General features: G+C 39.6%; 1 protein-coding gene across 1 annotated transcript; it reads left to right on the forward strand.

Annotated features, from left to right (window-relative positions):
- The first annotated feature begins 252 nt into the window (after window positions 1-252).
- rubcnl (rubicon like autophagy enhancer) lies at window positions 253-19,816 on the forward strand. The gene is made up of 17 exons (XM_004566289.5): window positions 253-384; window positions 8,203-8,305; window positions 8,656-8,965; window positions 13,677-13,951; window positions 14,693-14,790; window positions 15,324-15,711; window positions 16,243-16,288; window positions 16,384-16,489; window positions 16,681-16,817; window positions 16,932-16,996; window positions 17,406-17,445; window positions 17,576-17,653; window positions 17,833-17,953; window positions 18,207-18,268; window positions 18,597-18,750; window positions 19,177-19,267; window positions 19,448-19,816. Exons 2-17 carry the CDS (start codon window positions 8,203-8,205, stop codon window positions 19,558-19,560), a joined length of 2,187 nt encoding a protein of 728 aa, XP_004566346.1. The 5' UTR covers window positions 253-384; the 3' UTR covers window positions 19,561-19,816.
- Window positions 19,817-21,658: the final 1,842 nt, after the last annotated feature.

A 21,658-nucleotide genomic window follows, 5' to 3' on the forward strand; every position in this document is an offset into this window, starting at 1 on the left:
ATTATATGTTATGTGTTATGTATTATGAACGCTCCTAAAATAAAAGCATGACTTAATACATACTGAATCAACTCCCTGTTATTAAATAGTTGAGAAAAAGTCAGAAGCCTGTGTTTTTTTAAGTGGCAGATTACATATTTAGGGTAATTTTGTGGTAAGGTGCTGTGCGGTGTACTGAGAGCTTCTTGGTGTCTCTGTTCTTAGTGGAAAAAAAGCCCAGCACTGACTGCTGAGACACAGAAAATACAAACCTGATTTAAATACAGGAAGTGCTGAAAACCAACCAGCCCTCTTCCTTTCTCTCCAGCTGCCGCAGCTTTTTGAAGACTCGCATTAGTCTTCCCTTCACCAGACTGACAGGTTTCCTCTTCGAGTCACTAACTGGTGAGTAGCCTGAGCTTTGTGTTCTGGTCAGTGCTGCTTCTGCTGTCTGCCTTCCCCCCTCTCTCTGCTTCCAACGTGTTGCTTTTTACTTTGACTGAAACAAAAAAGGGAAATATTTTAGACATTATCACTTACAATTAGAATCTACTTCTGCATTCATACAGGAAGCTCTGTTTGCTGATTAAAGCGAAGCAGCTCCTTGAAGATATATGAGCGATATATAAGAGAGATTAATCAGCAGGGCTCATGTAGAAACTGCTTTCTGTGTCGCTTTGAGAGTAATACATTTGTATTTGCACTGAAATATCTTTGGCTGTTTTCTTCCTTTTTTTTAAAATCTCAAATCTTTGAAATCCACTTCTTAGATTTGTTTGGGGATACATTTTGTTGTATATGTGTGTTATGAGGATACAGAGGGTGGACTATAAAATAACTGTAGTTTTAGTTGGATGTGAGGTCTGTTAATGACGTTGAAGGCTGTTCAGTGCTACATTTTCTCATTTAATTTAGTTCTTTTGTGTTTTACGCTGATTTCTCATCTTTGATTAAACATTCCAGCTTTATTCAGATTCAAAGACGGTGACATTCGGTTCACAACACTTCAGTACCAATGTAACCAGTAACCACTTGTGACACCTCAATTTGATCGTCATGGATCATGTTTTAGCCTAAAATCCCCCTCTAGCAGGCCTTGTCATTTATTCCCAGGTAGAAGTAAAAAAAAAAGTAAAAAAGCAGAAGTTGGCCATCAGGGTGCCCTAAACTCAGGACCAATAAGCTACAGTGATGTCAGGAAAGTTCTTATCTTTTTAAATCACCAACTAACCTCTGCATTATGTTAGGCAGAACTGACTACGTGTAAGTCATGTAAAAAAAAAAGTTAAGTTGTAAGTTGTAGTTATCTGGTTGTATTGACAGCAGCTGAAACTAAAGACATGTCCTGGGTATTTTTATTTTGTTTTAGTTGGCTTTATAAGCGTTCGAGTTTTTTTTAAAAATTTGAGTTCAAACAATAAAATAATTTTTTAAATGTCATTAATTTAACAAGTTTCTCAGTGTTACCTTTCACTGTCAGGTCTTTACAATAACCTTTATGTAGACTGATATGCTTCGTAGTTCTAATGGTTTGTCTTGCGTACAGGATAGTGCTAATTCTCACAGAGTGATGTCTCCAACACCCATTTTTTTATCAGAGTCACACCCACACTGCACAGGCTGGGTTATTTTACAAAGCATGAAAGCTTAGATCTTAGATCTTTCTGCACATGGTTGTTGGAGTTTCTCGGCTGAGACTGTTCTAATTCTAGATGAACTAAAGACTTTGCTAGCATGTATTAGCTTTTATGAAGTATTGGCCACAGTAGCTGTTTTCCAGGAGAGTTTGTGAGGTCTTTGAAAGCAACTGAAATGAACGATTGATGTTCAGCCCCATCTGCTGTAACCTAAAAGACACCCATGTTCTGGTTCAGTTTTAGAAACTATCATTATAAAAACACCCAAATACCTCTGAACGATGGTTATACATAAATACTCTGCTATTCTCATTATTTTAGTATGATGTTTTATGTTTTTAATACACTGAATTCCTCCATTTGAATTCATAAGGCTGGTATGAACTTTTAAAAACATATTATTTTTTACAAGGATCTTCTTCATTATAGTAGTTGTGCAGCAAAACAAGTCATTAAGAATAGTGTATATAAACACATGCATCACTTAACTCTGTTAACTCTTTACATAAATGCTTAAATCCCCTTTGCAAACAGTTTTTTTTTTTCATCATTGTTTTTATTGCAGATTTTCCTTTAACACGACAGTGTCTCGACAGTAGACACAGAACAACAAAACAGTACAAACACAAAACGTACACAACAGCTCTTAAATAAGGCATAATACAAGATACAAAATACAAAATATAACATACAAGAGGTGGTGAGTCAGTCTTACAGCGCCCGGGTGGTGATCACGTGTGTAGTAGTCCTTTGAATAAGATAGCGGAAAGGTCCGGTCCAATATAGTCCAAAAAGGGGTGCCACATCCCATAGAACTGACCCACACTGTGGTGTATAACGTGTGTGAGGTATTCCAGAGGAATCAGTTCAAAAACTATTTTGCGCCAGCCACAGACAGTGGGAGTCCTATCGTTGATCCATTGTAAGAGGATATTTTTCCTGGCTGCAAATGTTAGAGTGTTATACAATCTTTTGTTGGCCGCCGCTTTTAGGCGGTCACTTGGAAGACCTAGAATCAGGGACAAAGGGTCCATCTCTATATCAACGTGGAAGATTTTCCCCAGTTCACCTGTAATGTCAGCCCAGTATTCTTGAAGCTTATAACAGGACCAAAAACAGTGAGTTAAAGTCCCTACATCAGTTTTGCACTTAAGACACACAGGGGAAAGAGAGCGGCTGAAGAGGTGTCTGCGGTGAGGGGATACGTGTAATCTGTGTAAAATCTTAAATTGGATTGCTCTTGTCCGAGTACAAATTGAAATCCTTTTTGCGAGAGACCAAACGGTATCCCACTTATCTTCATCTATGGTTACCGACAGTTCCCTCTCCCACACACCTCTAATCCCCTGCGCATCAGTGGTAGTCAAAGCATTAAGCACATGGTAAAATGAACTCAGAGACACCGTCAGCTGTTGCCCAAACAAAACCCTCTCAACATCAGATACTTCAGGGTGCTCAGCAAGGGTTGTATTGTGAGTGATATAGTGTCGTATTTGCAAAAAACGAAAGAAATCCTGTCTAGGCAAGCCGTAACTGTTGGTAAGCTGTTCAAACGACATGAGTTCACCACCCGAGAAAAGGTCACCAAGAGACTTAATATTCTTATCAGACCATCGTTGAAAGCCGGGGTCCAAAGAACCCGGAGGGAAAGCAGGGTTATTCATTATAGGGGTAAAGGTTGATGTTATTCTCGATCTTCCCTCAAGACGGCGGACAATTCGCCACGCTTTTAGGGTGTTGATTGTTACAGGATTTGTACAAAGGGCCTTAATTCCGTTAAAATCATTACAAAATAATAGATCGCTCAGTTTGCATTGTGACAGAGCTGTCTCAATATCCGACCAGATTGAGGTTTTACCCCTAACCCAGTCGCTCACAAATCTTAAATGGGCAGAAAGCTGATACAATCTAATATTAGGTAGATCCAAGCCGCCCCTGGAGCTTGGCAGATGCAACACTGCCATCTTGAGTCTGGGTCTGCGCTTGTTCCAGATGAAAGAGGTGAGCCAACCATTTATGTCCTTCAGTACTCTCTTAGAGAACAAGACGGGGATCATTTGGATAGGATACAATAGCCTGGGCAGCACATTCATTTTGATCAGGGCAATGCGTCCTAGCCAGGAGACAGGAAGTGACGCCCACCGCTCTAGGTCCTGTTTGAGTTTGCCAAATAAGGGTGTGAAGTTGGCTTTGTACAATTGGTCGAGAGACGGGGTAATAAAGATCCCCAAATACACAAATCCATTAGGAGACCATTTAAAAGGAAAGGAAGGAACAGTAGCCGGCATTGTGAAAAGAGTACCGAGAGGCATGGCCTCTGACTTAGCCAAATTGATTCTATAGCCAGAGAAATGGCTAAACCTGTCAATCACCTCAATGAGACTGGGTACGGATGTTACAGGGTTAGTCAAAAGAATCAAGATGTCGTCCGCGTATAAGGTTATTTTATGACACAGCTGTCCAATCTCTAAACTACGTATTGTGGGCGTCGCCCTTATGGCCTCAGCAAGAGGCTCTATGGCCAGAGCGAATAGAAGGGGCGATAAGGGGCAGCCCTGCATAACTCCCCTATGAGTGTTGAAGTAATCAGACCTAAGTCCATTAGTCAGGACTGCTGCCTGTGGATTATTGTAGATAACTTTGACCCATTTTATAAAATTCTCCCCTAAGCCGAATTTGCCCAGAGTATACAACAAATAAGACCACTCAATTCTGTCAAATGCTTTCTCCGCATCGAGAGAAAGCACCAGGCCGTCAATAGATTTTTGCTTGAAAGCTACAATAGCGTTCAGTAAGCGTCTAACATTGGTGGCTGAGTTTCGACCCTTTATAAAGCCTGTCTGGTCCTCCCTTATCAGCACAGGTAAAAAATTTTCTAAGCGGGTGGCCAGAATTTTAGAAAGCAGTTTCCTATCTACATTCAAGAGGGCTATAGGTCTATAGGATCCGCACAAATCAGGACACTTCCCTTTCTTTAGAATTAGGGAAATGTTGGCTTCCTTCAGTGTCTGCGGGAATTCACCCGTAATGAAGGAGTGGTTGAACATATCAAGAAGCGGTTCCACAATAATATCCCGAAACTGTTTATAAAATTCACAACAGAAGCCATCAGGCCCTGGTGACTTTCCACTTCGCAGTGATTTAATAGCCTTAAACACTTCGGTCTTAGTTATAGGGCTGTTAAGGGCAGTCTTCTGTTCCTCTGACAAATTTGGTAAGTCGAATTGGGTGAAGAAATTATGCATCAGCTGCACCCCCTCCGGGACTTGTTGAGAAGAGTACAAGGCTTCGTAGAACTTCTTAACACAGTCATTTATCAGTTTGTTTTCATATATCTTGTGGCCACCTTCATCAGATATCGCTGCAATGGTATTCGATTCTGCGCGCTTCTTAACATAGTACGCCAGACATTTACCGGCCTTATCTCCATGCTCGTAGAACCTCTGTCTGGTGTATTTAAGTTTCTTCTCTGCATCTCTGGTAAGAAGGCAATTCAGCGCTGACCTGAGTGCGGTTATTTCTTGCCATAATGGTGGTGATGGGGAGGCAATATATGTTTTCTCCTTATCCATCAATTCGCTCTCTAAAGATTTTTGTTCCTCCATCCGTTGTCGCTTCTTTGTCGCAGAATACGAAATAATTAGGCCCCTCGCATAAGCTTTGCATGTTTCCCACAAAACAGAGGCAGTAGTAGCTGAGGGGGTGTTGATATCCAAAAACGCTTTAAATTCTGCAGAGAAGTGAGAGGTAAATTCCTCATCCTTAAGAATAATGGTATTAAGCCTCCAGTGGCGGGACCTATGAAGCGCAGCTTTAAGATCGAGATCCATGATTACCCTAGCGTGATCTGAGATGATTATACTTGTTATGTCGCACGATACTACTGAACCTAAGTCAGTTTTCGGGAGAAAAAAGTAATCAATTCTAGTTTGGGACCTATGCGGAGCCGAAAAAAATGTGTATTGCTTATCGGAGGGGTGAGTATATCTCCAAGCATCCACAAGTCCAAACTCGTCGCATAGAGCATGAAGCGCTTTGGCCTGAGGAGAAGGAGTTGCAATGCTGTGTGGAAATCTGTCCATAAGCGGATTTAACATTAAGTTGAAATCACCACCAATAATAACGGTAGAGTTAGGAAGAAATGGGGCTAATTCCAGAAACATTTTGGTAAGAAAGGTAGTTGGGTGGGCAGGTGGAAAATAAACATTCAGTAATAAGATATTTTGGCCTTGCAAAATCCCTTTGACTATCACGTAGCGGCCCTTCAGATCCTTAACGCAATCAGTTACTACAAAAGGTACATTTTTCCTAATCAACACTGCCACTCCTCTACTTCTTGTAGTGAAGGATGAAAAAAACACTTGTCCATATAATCCTTGTTGCAACTTCAAGTGTTCATTATTATCAAGATGTGTCTCTTGTAACATAGCAACATCTACACCGTCCTTTCTTAGACAAGTAAATATCTTCCTCCTCTTAATAGGGCTGTGAACCCCTCGTACATTCCAGGTGCATATTCGCAGCCTACTCATTATTAGACTTATTCATGTATCACACAAAGCATATTGAGCCAAAGGGTTCACCACACCCTGGTTGAAAAAATAAATAAATAAAATAAAAATAAAAAAGGCATGAAAGAGCTGTGTGACGGAACATTCAAAGAACAGTGATTTGGCAACAGCCCTACTAAACATGTAGGGAAAAACCAATCTCCTCCTGCCCGTCGGGAAAGCCGAAGGGCATTGCACGCGCGTAACTCACGCCTACCCATAGACGAAAACACAGTCCGTCCGGTGCCCGATGGGGTGGAAGATTTCACCTGGTCGCTTATAAGCAGCGAGGACGAAAAAAAAGAGTCATATACACCTAGATTCGGCAAGTACTCACACCGGTTAATTAAGGCATAGTGTGAAGAAAAGGAGTACTCCGGTGGTTACGGGGATTCAGGGCAGCAAGTCCGCGTAGGACGCAGCTGCCTCCGGTGTGTTAAATCTCTTCTCCTTGCCGTTGGCAAACAGCCTCAGTGTGGCGGGGTAGAGAAGCGCATAATCCACATTCTTCTTCCTCAGGCAGCTTTTCACCTCGTCGAAAGCCTTGCGTTTCTTGGCTACCGCCGCTGAATAATCATTAAAGAAGGAGACTTTGATCCGACTTGTTGGTTGGTTCGGCTGCGTAGCCAGGCGCCGAGCTGCGGCCATCACACGTTGTTTATCAGCAAAGTTGTGAAGCTTCATAATGATGGGTCTGGCGCGCTGGCTGGGGCCCGGCCTCGGTGCTAGAGAGCGGTGAGCGCGGTCTAGTTTGATCTTCCCATTTTTAGTTGTGAGCTCGAGATAGGAGGGGAGCCATGACTCCATGAAGGCGACAACATCATTTCCCTCCGTGCCCTCGGGAAGCCCGACCAGGCGAAGGTTACATCTGCGGCTGCGGTTCTCTAAATCGTCCATGTGGTCTGCCATGTCAGTTACTTGTTTTTCGAGTCGAGCCACTTTCGCCTGCAATACACCTGCCGTGTCTTCCACGCCTGAAATCCGTATCTCGGCGTCTCCCACCCGTGTCGCCAGAGCCTGGATCCGAGACGTCTGTTCACGGATTGCGGCCAGCACAGTATCAACTTTAACATCCAATAAAGTTGTAATGCTGTCAGTTATCTTACTCAGAGCCGCAAGGATATTCGGGTCGATATCACTCCCAGTTTCCTCAGCGTCAGCGGAGATTTCTGTGTCGCTGGCGTTAGCTTCTTCAGGCTCAGCCGCCATAGGACCCACAATGTCGCTAGCTTGCACAACCGGAGCTGTCTTTTTCTTAGACCTGACGTTAGGCATTTTAGAAAAATAGTCGTCCAGACTCATTATAGAGTTACTCCCACGCACATTTGTAACGTTTCACCAGGTGAACACGTATTTTAGACGGATAATCGGGGGACCTCACCGGAGCACAGTGAGACGGGTGTTCGCGCTACGACGCCATCTTGCCAACCTCCCCTTTGCAAACAGTTATCAGCATCTGTGGATGTAGTAATATTTATAACTTGCCAGTTGAAAGAATTGAGAACATCCAGAGAAGTTGATGGCACAGACAAACAGTTGCTCTACTTTGAGCTAATGAAATAATTCAGCTACACACTCTGTGCAGTTGTGACTTGCACAAGTAAAAAGTCTATGATGCCACATTTCCTGGGAAATGCATGCATTGCTCCACACTGGGAGTTCGGATGACAGTGTATTTGTAATTGTTTTAAATTTGAAAAATCTTTAACTCTCCCCTGAGATACCTTCACACTTTAAAATTTGCATTATGATAAAGATTTAGGTTACAATCTTGCATATCCTTGCCTAATGAATATGTATATTTATTTACTTATTTTTATTCTCATCAGTTCCAAATTGTGGCAGAACTAATAAACCTTCCCAACATTTTCAGCAGCTTAATAACTTACACAATATTACAGAACATTTAATACTTTCTGATCTTGTACAACCATTAGTCAATAACACAACTGGTACTTGTGTTGCCTCTGCTCTGAAAGCAGCAGGAAGTTTGCTTCAAAGTAATTGAGAAACAATGCCTCTCTTTTTCTGCACAGATGGGAAGCCACAGCACCATGTCCTCCTCTCTGTATAGTTCCAAGTATGTCAGCTGGTATGTGGACATAGTGGAGTCAAAAAGCCCTGCAATGGCATCTACAGGTAAGATCCAGCACATATTTGTAAACCTTCTGTTCTAGGCATCTTGAAAGACGTATGACCGCCACCACACAGGAAACACCAGAGAGTTACTGAAACATTTATCGCAAAGCTTTAGTTTAAAACTTCTAGGCTTTTAGCTTGAAATTATCTGGACATATCTTTTCCAGAACAGTCTCTGTTTCTGGTTCCAGCTCCAAAAATCTACGTGCAATTAAAACGAAGAATGCCTTTGGAATACATATTGATCAGGCCTAACTTTTTCTTTGCTGTCTCCCTTGTTTTGCTTTGCTACCAAACACAACAGTCAGCTGCTATGGATTCTAACCCACTTCTCCTTCTGTCACCACCAGAAACTGACAGAGCAGAAGCAAATTCATCATCTTCCCATCACCACCAGCAGACAAAAGTCAATTGCCTCAATTTTAAATCTTTCCTTGACTCCAAGTCAGACAGACTCAGCCACAGCAGTGAGGGTTTGAGTGATGAGTGTAAGAAAGGCAACATAGTATTGACAGATACTGACATCCAGAGCAAAGAGGAACTTTCTCTTTTGGATCCAGAGGATAAAAAATTCCACCTTCCCCGGAGCAGTCCGGTCATTTCCAGACGCAGCAGGCCCATCTCCTGGCACGGAGGAGTAAATGATACATCTAGTCCCAGGTAACCACTATATATGTTCAAAGCATTACAAAACATTTCAGCAATATCATTATTACAAATGATTGCATAACAAATAAAAAATGACCAAGAAACACAGATCTACATGTGTCATAGATGGAATATACGACTAATTATATAAGAAATAATAACAAAGTGCGGTGAGATACACCTATCAGCTAAAGCATCTGTTGTGGCTGAGCAGTGTGTAGAGCGATCAGAGTGCAGTGTGCTTTTAAAAAAACAATGCCTCCTCAAACATATTGAAACTGTCTCCCACATTCTGAGTGACTCTAACTTTTAAAGGGCAACACTGCAAGATAGATACTTTTCTAAAGTCTTGTTGTTATTCATTGGGGGTGAAGAAACCAGGGAAGGGTTTCATGGGTAAAAAAAGACAAAGCCTAAACGATTATATTACGTTTCTAAAGGTGCTTTTTTAGGTGATGCTTTTCTAAAATAAGCTGTAAGCTGTGATGATGGGCAAACCAGTAACTATCGTATCAAACTTGAAGTAAGAGTTGTGCATGAGTCATTCAGTCTTTTCTCTTGAGTGCTACAGTTCATGAATGACTTTTATCATTAGCTGTTTGGAATCCACACAAAGCAACAACTTTGTCCACTTGAACAAAGCTGCATGCTACATGATTTTACTGCGACAGTTCAGTACGCACAGGTAAACTGTAGGTGGCATAAAACATGTTAACACTTGTATTATTCAGATACTTAGGACCAGGAGTTAAAATGGGATTCGGCTGGTGGGGGAACCCTATAATTGGGTGTAGTGGTGCTGTGCTGTTATTCTGATATTTTCTGTTCTTTGGGCTAACTCAGTTTAAATAAGACATAAGCAGAGAGCTAAAAGGCTGATTTCCAGACCTCTAGATCAGCCCAGAGTATGGTATGGCCCCGGGCTCCACCTGGCCCATTTGGTTGCCCCTGCCAGTGTGAGGCCAATTGGAAATTGGGATTTAAGCATAATATAGATAGATATACACCCAGTTTGTCCCATTTCAGCCAGCAAACAGTCCTTACATTTTGTGGGAAATCACAATAGAACTTAGTTTCTTTTGCTGTGAAGATGATATGAAAAAACAAAACAAAACAAAACATGCATTTATGTCTGCAAGTAAATGCCACTTCGAGTTTGCTGGCCCTGAAATATGTCAGAAAGACTGATGCAGAATATAGAGCAGGGGTCTGAAACTTGCGGCCTAGAGGCCACTTGTGGCCCACGTCACACCTACTTGAGGCCTGTATATTGACGTGAAGAAATATAATACAATTTGGCTCTTGAAGTTACCTTTTTTTTTAGGGAAGATTAGTTTGTTGTTGACTGCAATGTTAAAATAAGTCCTTTAAAAAGCAAAAAGCTATTTAATATGAAGGCAATATGAACAGAGAGTAAAAACATGTTGAGGGATTGAGTTTAGTGAGAGTTATTTGTGAAGAAGACAGTTTTCACTAGCAGTCAAAAACTCATGTGTACACTTATGTCTGCATTCTTATCATAGCTGAAGTGCTGCCACGTGTCTGGTCAGAAACAGTTTACCGATTTGTTTCTTTGGTAGTTCAATAAAAGGCTTCAGTTATTTAAGAGTCACAAAAAAAGTCTTCCTGTTTGTAGTTTTGTCTTGTGATACAATATTTGAAATTATTAAAAAAACGAACAAAACACTAGATTTTCAGAAATATTTGTGGGTGTTTTCTTATTTGTTTGTTTTTTGAACACTACAGTGGCCCTCACATGAAATGACAGTAGCAGCAGTGGCCTACAGCTCATTTAAGTTTGAGACCCCCTGATGCAGAGTTTTTAACACACAGTCTTCTAAGTATTTATTTACTGTAGTCACAGGTAAAGCCATGTGTGTGGTTTTTGGAGCAGATTACTATGTTTAAGGATTGAGAAATACAAGAACTCGACATCTGAACCTTTGCTAGCAAAGCTACACAAGCAACAAGCCCTTCTCTTTTTTTCTTTAACAATCTTTAATCATCCAGTTTTTTATTTTTACTTCCAACAAAATCGCTAAAACTGTAATTCATACTCTGATGGGGAGTTTATCAGTGAATGTTTGGTGAATTCTTTTGCACCTGAGAGGAAAGGAGCAATTAAGAATATGCCACTCTCCAAGCAAGATCAAGAGTCTTTCAACACCTTTGCAGGAAATCTGGATTTTCAGTTGAAAAGTGGACAGCGGAGCTATCAGGAATGTGTTGAGTGAAAGGCATGATTGGAGAGGCAAGCTCTGCAATGGGACAAACAGGCTGATGTTACAAACTATGGCTGTTCAAATCTGCTTTTGAAGCAGATGCAAAATGAAATTAACCAAAAACAGGAACTGGTATTTTTGAACTGTATCATACAGCAGGACGTGCAGTGTAAGTCAGTGCTAAAAATGAATCAGGTTTCTGATGCTGTAACTAAAATAGTCAATTTCATCAGGGCAGGAGCATTGAATCACCGACAGTTTGTTGCACTTTTGTAGGCACATCAGACTGAACATGGTGACATAGGTTCCCACACATGGGGGAGGTGGCTCAGCGTAGGCAAAGTGCTAAAAACAGAGCAGAAATTTTGTGACAAGGACATTCCAGAGCTCTCATATGCACAATGGAAAGCAAATCTTGCATTTGCTGTTGATGTGACTTTCCTTTGCATTTTCAAAACTGCAAATGATGTAATTAAACTATAAACAGAAAATCTGGAAATTTTACAAAACACACTTTGTCCACAATTGTTTGTGGGAATGTTGATTATAGTGATACAATGTTGGCATGTGCTTATTTCACATTTGCATTGACAAATTGTAACATCTACTCTTAACAGACAGTGGCCATTTATAGAGATAATATTAATATTGAGCCGAACTGAGTTCAGCTTTTTGATGCAGTTCAACACAACAGTCCCACCCTTGGGAAATTTAATGGTCCATCCCAGTCCTACACAATATGAAGCTAGTAGCAAAGGTAGAAATTATTAAAATAATACCTAACATGTGCACCACAGCCTGTCCTGCACCAGTCCAACATAGTGCATCACTGGAACCTCCACAGCGGTACAGCTAACTAACCTGTTCTGCCTCTTCTACACTTCACTAAACTGTCTATATTGCATACTTTTATGCATCCTTTAGCAAAAAATTAGGACACTTCAGTTAGTTTTGCAAGATGCTTCACAAAAAGGTATCATTAGTCATGTATAGATCTGATAACTATAAAATTAATTAAAGGAGAGTTAGAGTTAAGTTTTCAGTTTATATGGCTGCACCCTTATTTCCCACAGGGTGTCCACAGTGGATGGATCTGCATGTTTGATTTGGCCCTTCCTGATGTAATCCTTTGATTTGTGATAAGCAGTAGGAAGACACAAAGTTGGGCTCCCTTGAATCTTTGTTTTTGCTTCCTCCTGGTCTCAAAGCTTTTCCATGTCAGGTGAATCTGTTAATAACTACACCAAAAGTACATTTTTGTAAAAGAAAAAGTGTTTTTTGACCTATGGAGACATTATTCACCGTATATGTATCTAGGTAATATGCAGATTCACTTACTGTCTACACTAAGCTAATAAATGGGGAAAAGAAACAAATAACCTTAAAGTCACAACTTTGCCTTTTTTAGTGGAGTCGAACTCAGAGAAAAGGAAATGCAGCTTCACTGAGTTCCAGCTGTAACGCGAACTAAACACAGCACACGCCAATTTTACAAAATATGTATTGCTCTAAATAAGACACGGTGCTGTGTGAATGCCGTCCTGCTGAAACCAAAAGTCACCAGACTGCTCAGTACGCACAACAGTTCCTAGTTATCGGGATAGAAAAAGGGAACAGACAAGCGAAAGAAGCCTCATGAAAAACACAACCTTGCATTCCTCAGTGAGCAGGCTGGGAAAATTTCCTTCATATGAATGAGTATTTTTGTCCTTTAGTTTGTGTGTTTATTTTTTTAAATTACACACATGAAAAGTGCAGGCCCTCTCTTAGCATTTCACCAGCTGTCCCACATTGTCTCACAGACACACACTCTTTGCCCCACATTTAGGTTGTTGCTTTGTGGTCACCTCATACCTAATAGTGAATAGGAATATAGCACAGTCTGCTTACCACAGTGTTAATCTAGCACCACTTGATGGCGCTAAGGCTTTAGAGACTTCAGTTACTGTGGGATAACTGGCTGCTGGAGGTAAAGTAACACAATAAAACTAATAAGCTCATGTTAACACTACACAGTATGCTGTATATGTAAACAACAAGCTTTACTTCTTGTGAATAATTGCAGCAGGAGCCAGTGTTTACTGCTTAGGACTCACAGTGTTTGACATTTGAGATACTTTATGGTAAATGTCATGAAAGTTGTGTGGTTGCCAAGAGCCTATGAGCAAACAGGAACTGAAATGAGTAAATAAAGAGACCTTTATTTTATTTCTGCAGCTATGGTTTTATGCCTCAAAGTAAAAAGAAGAAACAGGATATTCCTCATGTTTCTGTTGAAAATACAGTGAACATACTATTTTCACTGCTCACACTAACTACTAACAACTAATTACTTGTTAAAGTGATGAGTAAACATTTGATGCCACTCAGCTGCTTGTCAGGTGATGCACAATATGTGCTTTTTAATGGTTAACATTTAATTTGGTGTTTATTTCTTGGATGATCTTCACTTGCATTGTTTTGAAACCTCTCCATCTAAAGTGAAATGTTTCTGCTTTTAGCTCGGACCCACCATCTCCTGTCTTTGGTTCACCGTCTCTGGGTCCCCAGGAGTGGTCGACATCCAGCAGTGGGGAGGATCTGGAATCCAAACCGAGCTCCTATCAGTTGTCATTCGCAGTGGAGATGGCTAAAAAGCAAAGCTCTACCTCTATCTCATCAAATCTGAAACGGCTTCTGACTCCCAGCCTCCACCTTCCCTACAGTGGTCAGCAGGGATTAGCTGAGGAGCATAAAAGGCGGACCCAGAGTAGTTGCATTCCCAACAACACACCAGGTAAAATAGCATTACTGGGGTTTACTGATTTTTGTTTTGTATTTTTCAGCTGTGTCAAGTAGTAAAGGGTGGCTGGCAGTTTTATTGTGCCTATAAGGAGACTAACCATGTCCAAAAACACACTAACTCTATGATTTCATTCCCGGTTTTGAGCTGCAGATTTTCTTTAATAAGGGAAAAGATTATTTAGGATGGCGTCTTTCAAATGTACCACAAACACTTCTGAATCTCAGCGTGATGAAGTTAAGAGACATAAAAGTTGACGGCAACAACTCATAAAAACCCAGACGTCACACTGTACTTGTAAGGTGTAAAAGTAAAAAAAAAGAATAAGAGAAAGTTCTGTGAGGAGAAGGACATCAGAAAGAAGCTGGATTCAAGGCATGAGTGTAAACTCAGGGATTCAGGGAAAACGTATACGATAAATAGGGATTATTTTGAACTGTGAAACATGTAAAGCTACTCCAGGCTTTGACTGTAGGCCTTTGTACACATTTATATTGCCACCTTTTCCTTTGGCATAATCTTGAGAAAACTTTTTAGTGTTTTATGAATACCCACGTTTATACTCTCAATAAAGCCCAAGAATAAAAATATAGAACTGAGCAGACAGTAACAGTGATACACTGAGTGCACTGAATGCAAATATGAACCTGACGTTAGCAACACTGAAAACATATAAATGTTAAAAAGGCTAGAAACCCAGTCAGTTTATTTATGTGTGTGTGTGTGTTTCATCAGGATGCGCTACCTCAACACAACAAAGCAAAGAAAGAAGCAGCAGTGATATCCCAGCATCCCCTGCAGAGATCTACAAGACCAGTTGTGAACTGGAAAAGGTACATTACATTTTCCCCCCAACAGTCATTCACAGTTTTATTTATTTTGGAATGAAATTAATAAAAGTAAATATAAAAACGCTAATGACACACCCCTTTATTTTTCTATTGTAAAACAAGCTGCTTATTTTAAAAATTATTGGCTGAGTCATACAACTGCAAATTATAAGCTACAGATATATGAAATTAAAGGTGGTAGAATAATGTCCCACTATTAAACATCAGTAAGGTATTAGCAAGTGCTTAACTTATCATTTATATATCAACAATCCTCCTTAGCATGCCATTAATAAACACATATCTTTATCCATCTGTTACTATTAGACCATGTAAATGTAAATCTAAGACACTGAACTTTTTTTTTTTTTTTACCTTATTGAATTACTTATGAATTACTTCATTTTATGCCTTTAATCGGGTTACTATAGTGTTTGGCATTAAATATAGAAATGTGAAATCACAGCCAGATTTGTGCCAGCAGACAGGTGCCAAATGCTCTCAGCAGCGTCTCACCAGTGTCTGTCTGTGTGCAGGAAAACGCTCATTTTATTGTGGTGGACATGGTGCTGGAGATGCTCGAAAATGCAAAATGGACTCTTAGCTTAGATCAGTGGCGTTCCACGATGGACACAAACTGCCTGATGTGCAAGGAAAGACATAAAAGCTCTGCACAGGAGAGTTCGCCACAGAAGCAGACATTTAGATTACACAGGCATAAAGTAAAGTACAGCAGAGTTGATCCTAGACGAGAGAGATACAAGCGAAGACATCTTGATGAAGACATGAAGATGTCACACAGAGAAACACACCCATGTGTAGAGCAGCAAACACAGGACAAAGCGGAGGAGGAAGCAGGGAAGGATGAGCCTAAACATCAAATGAAAACTCTGTCTGTGCTCTCCACTGACAGCGGATTCGAAGGTAAGAAATTCTATTTTTAATGAAACACACATTCCTTAAATAGTTCCTCATCAAACATATTGTTTTGACCAGGAATGGGTCGTCCTACATCTTCCTTTGTCCCAACTTTGTCCGGATAATGTTTTTAGACAAAAAGCCAGACTAAAAAGCTACAGGATGACTAATTTCTTACAGCCTAAATGCTGTGAAGATGGTATCAACAGGTTGATTGTTCCTTTCCACCAATCTTCCATCTGAGTCAAAAGCAACAAAGAACTCATATAAACATGCTTTGATCAGCAGAAAGTGCTTTCTTACTGTGAACGTATCTAGATTTTATCTGCGCTTGGAAATTTGAAGCCTACAGTATTTGTTTCCCCCCTAGTGTTCACTGACTTTATATCAGGAACTGATTGTTTTAAACGTTGTTTTTTTCTATGACATTTATCAACACATATACATTATTATAGCAACTAAATATAGAAATTATTTTCTTAATATTGGATTAAACGAGAATAAACATAATCATCATATTATGTGTTTCTGTTTCAGACTGTGGAGTTGATCATACACTAACTCAGAGAGAGTCTCTAAAAAAGTAAGAAAACCTATTCCTTTCAGTAAACGTGCATTTTAATAATGTAAGCGCTTGTTCTTTTAAATCTGACTAAATCTATGATGTCCATGGTGCAGTGCTGAGCAGCTAGCCCAGCAGCTGGTGTTGGATTTCAAAAAAAGTTGGCTCCCTTCTACTGAGCTTCAGCGTGGCCGGCAAAGCCTTCGCAGCTCGCTTCAGGAGGTGAGAACAGCATCACAAATCAACTATGACTATAACACTTTCTCAACTTGGTATTTTAATGCAAGATAAATATATAATAAGATATTGGTGGCTGATGACAAAGAAAACTTTCCCGCATATTTATTACACGTTGCTGGGACTGGACTCCAGAAATGACCACAAGTATCCTCTGTTCTTCCTGTTCATACCAGCTGCCGGGTACAGAAAATGTGGCGGTGAGCAGCGATAGCCTGACAGAAGAGATCCGACAGCGTACCAGGATGAGAGGATCCCTGAGCTGGGCACCACCACGTTTCCAGATCATCTTCACGGTCCAGCCAACGCACAGGTCTCATTTATATGTGATGACACAACAGCGCAGCGGAAAAATGGTTTATTTCTGATGCTATAAATGATTGTGTATTTAGAGCTGAATGTGTGTGGGTTTCTTTTCTTTGTTCAGACGAAGCGAGGTAGTGGCTTCGCAACACTTCCTGTGTGCAGGTTGTGGGACCGAGGTGGAGCCCAGTGAGTACTGCATTACATAATATGAATTGCAGAGGATTTTTGTTTTAGTTTTTATCTGAACATTACATTCGCATTCATAAAACCATTTTTAATCCCTCCACAGGAGAATAAACTATAGTCAGAAAATGCTTCCATTACCGAAAAAGCAGAGAGATTTATAAGTCATGCACTTCACTAATACAACTGTATTCAGCATTTTTGTCTAAAACTCAAAGTCATTCTGTGAAATGTAACTTTGTCATTTCTTAAAAAGGAATAAATAAATGTAAAAAACTGTTCCTCACTGAAATCATTGTTGTCTATAGTAATCAAGGTTGAGTACCAGTAAATACCAAACACAGGCCTCAGCCATGTCTTCACAATGTAACAAGCAGCAAAACCAAATATAAGACTCTCTGTCTCCCACCAGGGTACATCAAGAAACTGCGGTACTGTGAATACCTCGGCAGGTATGGAAAATAACATGTTATTACCCAAATATGAGCTAAGTTTTCCTGCAATCAGATATTAAACCATCTATATTTAAATAATGAAGTTATTACAAATGAATCATTGATCTGTTGTTATTCATTTTTGCAGATATTTCTGTGACTGCTGTCACAGCGGCTCAGAGGCTGTGATTCCGGGTCGAGTACTGTCCTGCTGGGATTTTGGCAGGTGATCAAATCAGACAACATATTATAGTAACTGTTAACATATGTTAAATGTATAGTTAATTCATATAGAAAACTGAAATGATTAAATGTCTTGTAAATGTAAATTACTTCTAAATAACTTGCAGTGCACTTCTAAACCCTGTAACATCATCATAACTCACAATAATCCTGATATTTCAGGTACCCTGTGAGTGATTTCTCCAAACAGCTGCTGGATTCAGTGTGGCAGCAGCCTCTGTTTGACCTGACCTGTGTTGGTAAAAATCTGTACAGTAAAGTGAAAGAACTGGACAGGTTTAGGGTGAGTTAATGACTAAATTATTACTGTTGTGCTTACCGTGATCATAGATGCCCGAAAGCAATCATTCACATTTAAAAACATATCGATAGCCATCGGAAGAATCCTGGCATTTTATTTATTCTTTTACTGTATTTAGTAAGTAGTCTGTGGAATTAGATTTCAAAGCCGATACTGAAATTCAATGACAAACTATTAGGTTGTTTTCATTTAGTTTTGTATTCCTTTTTAACATGTCCCTCTATCCTCCCATCAGGAGGTGCAGGATCAGCTGCTGGGAATCAAGAAGCTGCTAAAAGCCTGCAGATTATCACAAAGGTAACATTTGGAGATAATACAAAGTTGATATATATTGTATGTATGTATAAACAGCTCATGTCCTTGTTTTATAAAATAAAGACATTACTTCATTTACAGGTTTGGCAGTGGATCAAAATGTGTTTTTCATTAAATTTGCTGAGTATTTTTTTATGTTTCTATCACATATTAAAGAACTATTACAAGGATTTATTAAGTTTCAAAAACCTTTTAATGGTAAATAAATAAAGAGTTTGGCCGTGACTGTATGCTAGGTATAAGATTTACTAGTTCACACACGGTCTAGTAACTACTTAGTAACTTAATCTGCCCTGTGTTTGTGTCCTAGTGTGCTGGCTGAGCTGGAGCATCTCCCTGCTCATCTGAGGGAGCAGTCAAACCTCTTCTCCATGGATGACCTACAGAAGGTGAAGAAGGGTCAGCTGGTTCCACAGGCCAAAGCAGTGCTGCAGTCTGCCATTACTCATGTGGAAAACTGTGAGGTCAGTCATTCTGAACCAGATGGCTCCTGGCCTCTTTAATGTTATTTATTAGCTAGAAAGTACAGACAGTACATTTCTACCTAAGGACAGTGTTATTATTTTCCAGTGCTGATGATATGCATTTGGTAATTAAATATTATTGCCGCTTACCTAAATTAAAAGCATTTCTAATTTTAAATGTATTTTAAAGTTAGGGATTGTAGATCTCAGGCCCATTCACCTGACTTAATATGTAAATGATGACTTAAAGAAATAGCTTTTCACGACTCCTATCCTTGTGCCCGTTTAAACAAGTACGCAACATTTCAGACAATATTTAAGTTAAATACAGCCAGGAATACAACACATGTTTAGAGGAGGAAAACGTGTGAATGTTTGTATGAAATTAAATCATTTTGACTTTCTTCTCTCACTTCTTTCACACAGCTGTGTCTTGCCCGAGGTTTTATCTGTGAGTTTTGCAGAGAGAAAGACATCATCTTTCCTTTTCAGACAGACATATGTAAACGCTGTCCAGGTGAGCATAGACAAAGCGAGATGCAGTCTGTGTTCCTCTATAGACTAAAACCAGGATTGACTTAGTACAACTTCATAATATTCTTCTGACAACCCCCCCACAAATATAACAAGTAATATGCTGCCACTGGGTTTATATGCAGGATACATAAAACCTATGAATATCTTCTGTCTTTCACAGAGTGCAAAGCCTGCTTTCACAAAAAGTGTTTTGTGGTGAAAAAGTGTCCAAAATGTGCACGGATCCAGTCTCGGAAAGACCGTCGGAATGAATCCATGAAGAGTGACACCTGAAGCTGCAGCAGTTCTGTGTTGCAGTGGTTCATTTAACACTTTTTAGCTGCATTTTCTTTTCTGTAACTTCACATAAAAACACTTTTAATATGTCAGTAAGTTTCTGCTCTCTCATCCTGCTTATCTCTTACTACTTAAACCACACTGTTAAACATGCATATTCCTTTACATGACTTAATATTTCCTATGGAAATTTGATCGGCACGAGAGTGATTGTACCTCAAAAAACAAGATAAAGCACTTAAATTATGCAAAACTGTTTTTCCCATTTTTGGCAGGTTATATGTACTTTTCAGTGTAATGCTGATGGACAGCATATCCATTCAATAGCTGCTTGCGATGTTTCCATGTGCGATATTTCATGTCAGGATTGTTGCTCAACAGAAATAATATATTACACATTACTTACTTAATCTCTTGCTGAAGAAAGCCACTAGGTACACTAACTATTTAACCTCTTTTGCGTTATTCCATAACATGGCCTGAGATGCATTTTTTCATGTAGATTCCAGTCAACAATACAAACCTGAAGCTACAGTCCCACAAACACTGACACGAATCCCCAAAGAGGGCACATTAATTTTCTTTCATAATTTATATATGAACACAAAGTCTACAGCATGCCTGCAGAAAGTCAATGTCCTTTTAGCAGCAGCAGATGTTTCAAATGCAACTGTTTCTGTCCAGGATGCAGTGTGCACATTACAATTGTGATACTGTCCTTTCATATAATGAAAATAAAAATAATTTCCACAACTCTACTTGTGAAAAGTTATTGAGAACTTTGCCATTTCCTTGTTCAACCCAACAGTGGCTATATATTATAGGCTTATCATATAAAATGAAACATAGCTAGTACCGCTAGCCGTCAGAAATTTGTAGTAGAGCAAAATGTTTTCATTTGAAAAGCCGTGGAGCCCAAATATGATGTGTCAGAACAGGAAATTATAATTTAGTGGAGTAATTGCACTGTCAACTATCACCACCTCTTGGACCAGGTGGCCCAGATTTAGACTGCTTTTGTATCATCCTAATACATCCTCCTAATACTTTTGTACCCATCCTGTTTGCTAAATCTTGGAACTCTGGCCTGCAAAGTGTGCTTGCAATTATTATTTATCCCTTTGCAAGTAGTACACTTCCTTTACTTCCAGAGATCTGTTCCCAAGAATTCTGTCTGTCATTTCTGACCATGAGAAATCACGGTCAGATATGATACTAATTATTCTGCCGAATTAGCACTTTGCATGCACCTACTATTAAGACATATCACCAGATATGGTTAACTGAAAACTTGAATTATGCAGAAGCCATTCTAGTGCTTCCCCCCAGTTTTTAATAGTTGTCAACATCTATATTTTCTTTGTTAAACTGTGTTGAAATCCGTGTTGGTCAGAATAGTAGGGCGTCACATTTTAAGGGCCAAACCTAGTTTCTCCACTATTGTGTAAAATAACAGATTGATCCTGGAGTTTTGAATAAAATGGCAGGTTTATGGTGCAGCAATGAATCTTGGGGGTAATATAATGTAAGTCAATGTGTATTAACATGTACTTCCTGTATACAGTGAGATTGAATTTAGTTTTTTACATGGCAATATTTGCAAAAAGAATACGGTGTAAGCATTTGGTATTAAAAATGTTATGAATCATTTCCACCAGTTTTTATTGCATCGTGTTTCTCTTTCACTTCAGTGCCTTGGCTTTTCTTATACCCTCCCCTATAATTATGATTTTATTTTGGCTAGTATTCTGCCAGTGGTGTGTGGTCGTTTACAGAAAGGCAAGCAGAGACATGGTAAAGAAAAATGAAACAATAAAACAGTATGCACAAACCTCACTGCATGTGTATTATTGGCAAATTGCACTTCAATGAATAAAAAGCTGCTTTTATGCAAAAAAAAAAAATGTTTGCCATCAGTGTTAAGTGGCTCAAGAACACATAACTCTAAATAATATCCTTCAAGCTCAGAAACACAGGCCTAAATGTTGATTGTAAGAAAAAAAAAAATCAAAATATATGACTAAAAGGCTTGAACATTGTTTGACATGGTTAATTGCGAATACAGGAGGACTAAAATTTTAAAGGTGGTTAATCC

The sequence above is a fragment of the Maylandia zebra genome, linkage group LG16, assembly GCF_041146795.1.
Source record: "Maylandia zebra isolate NMK-2024a linkage group LG16, Mzebra_GT3a, whole genome shotgun sequence".
In the NCBI taxonomy this organism is placed as follows: Eukaryota; Metazoa; Chordata; class Actinopteri; order Cichliformes; family Cichlidae; genus Maylandia; species Maylandia zebra.

Bases quoted from the DNA above. Each gene is read 5' to 3' on its own strand.
- rubcnl (XM_004566289.5), top strand. From the start codon at position 8,203: ATGGGAAGCCACAGCACCATGTCCTCCTCTCTGTATAGTTCCAAGTAT. The intron at 8,966-13,676 runs GTAACCACTATA...TTCTGCTTTTAG, and splicing joins AATGATACATCTAGTCCCAG to CTCGGACCCACCATCTCCTG. The intron at 16,818-16,931 runs GTCTCATTTATA...TTCTTTGTTCAG, and splicing joins ACGGTCCAGCCAACGCACAG to ACGAAGCGAGGTAGTGGCTT.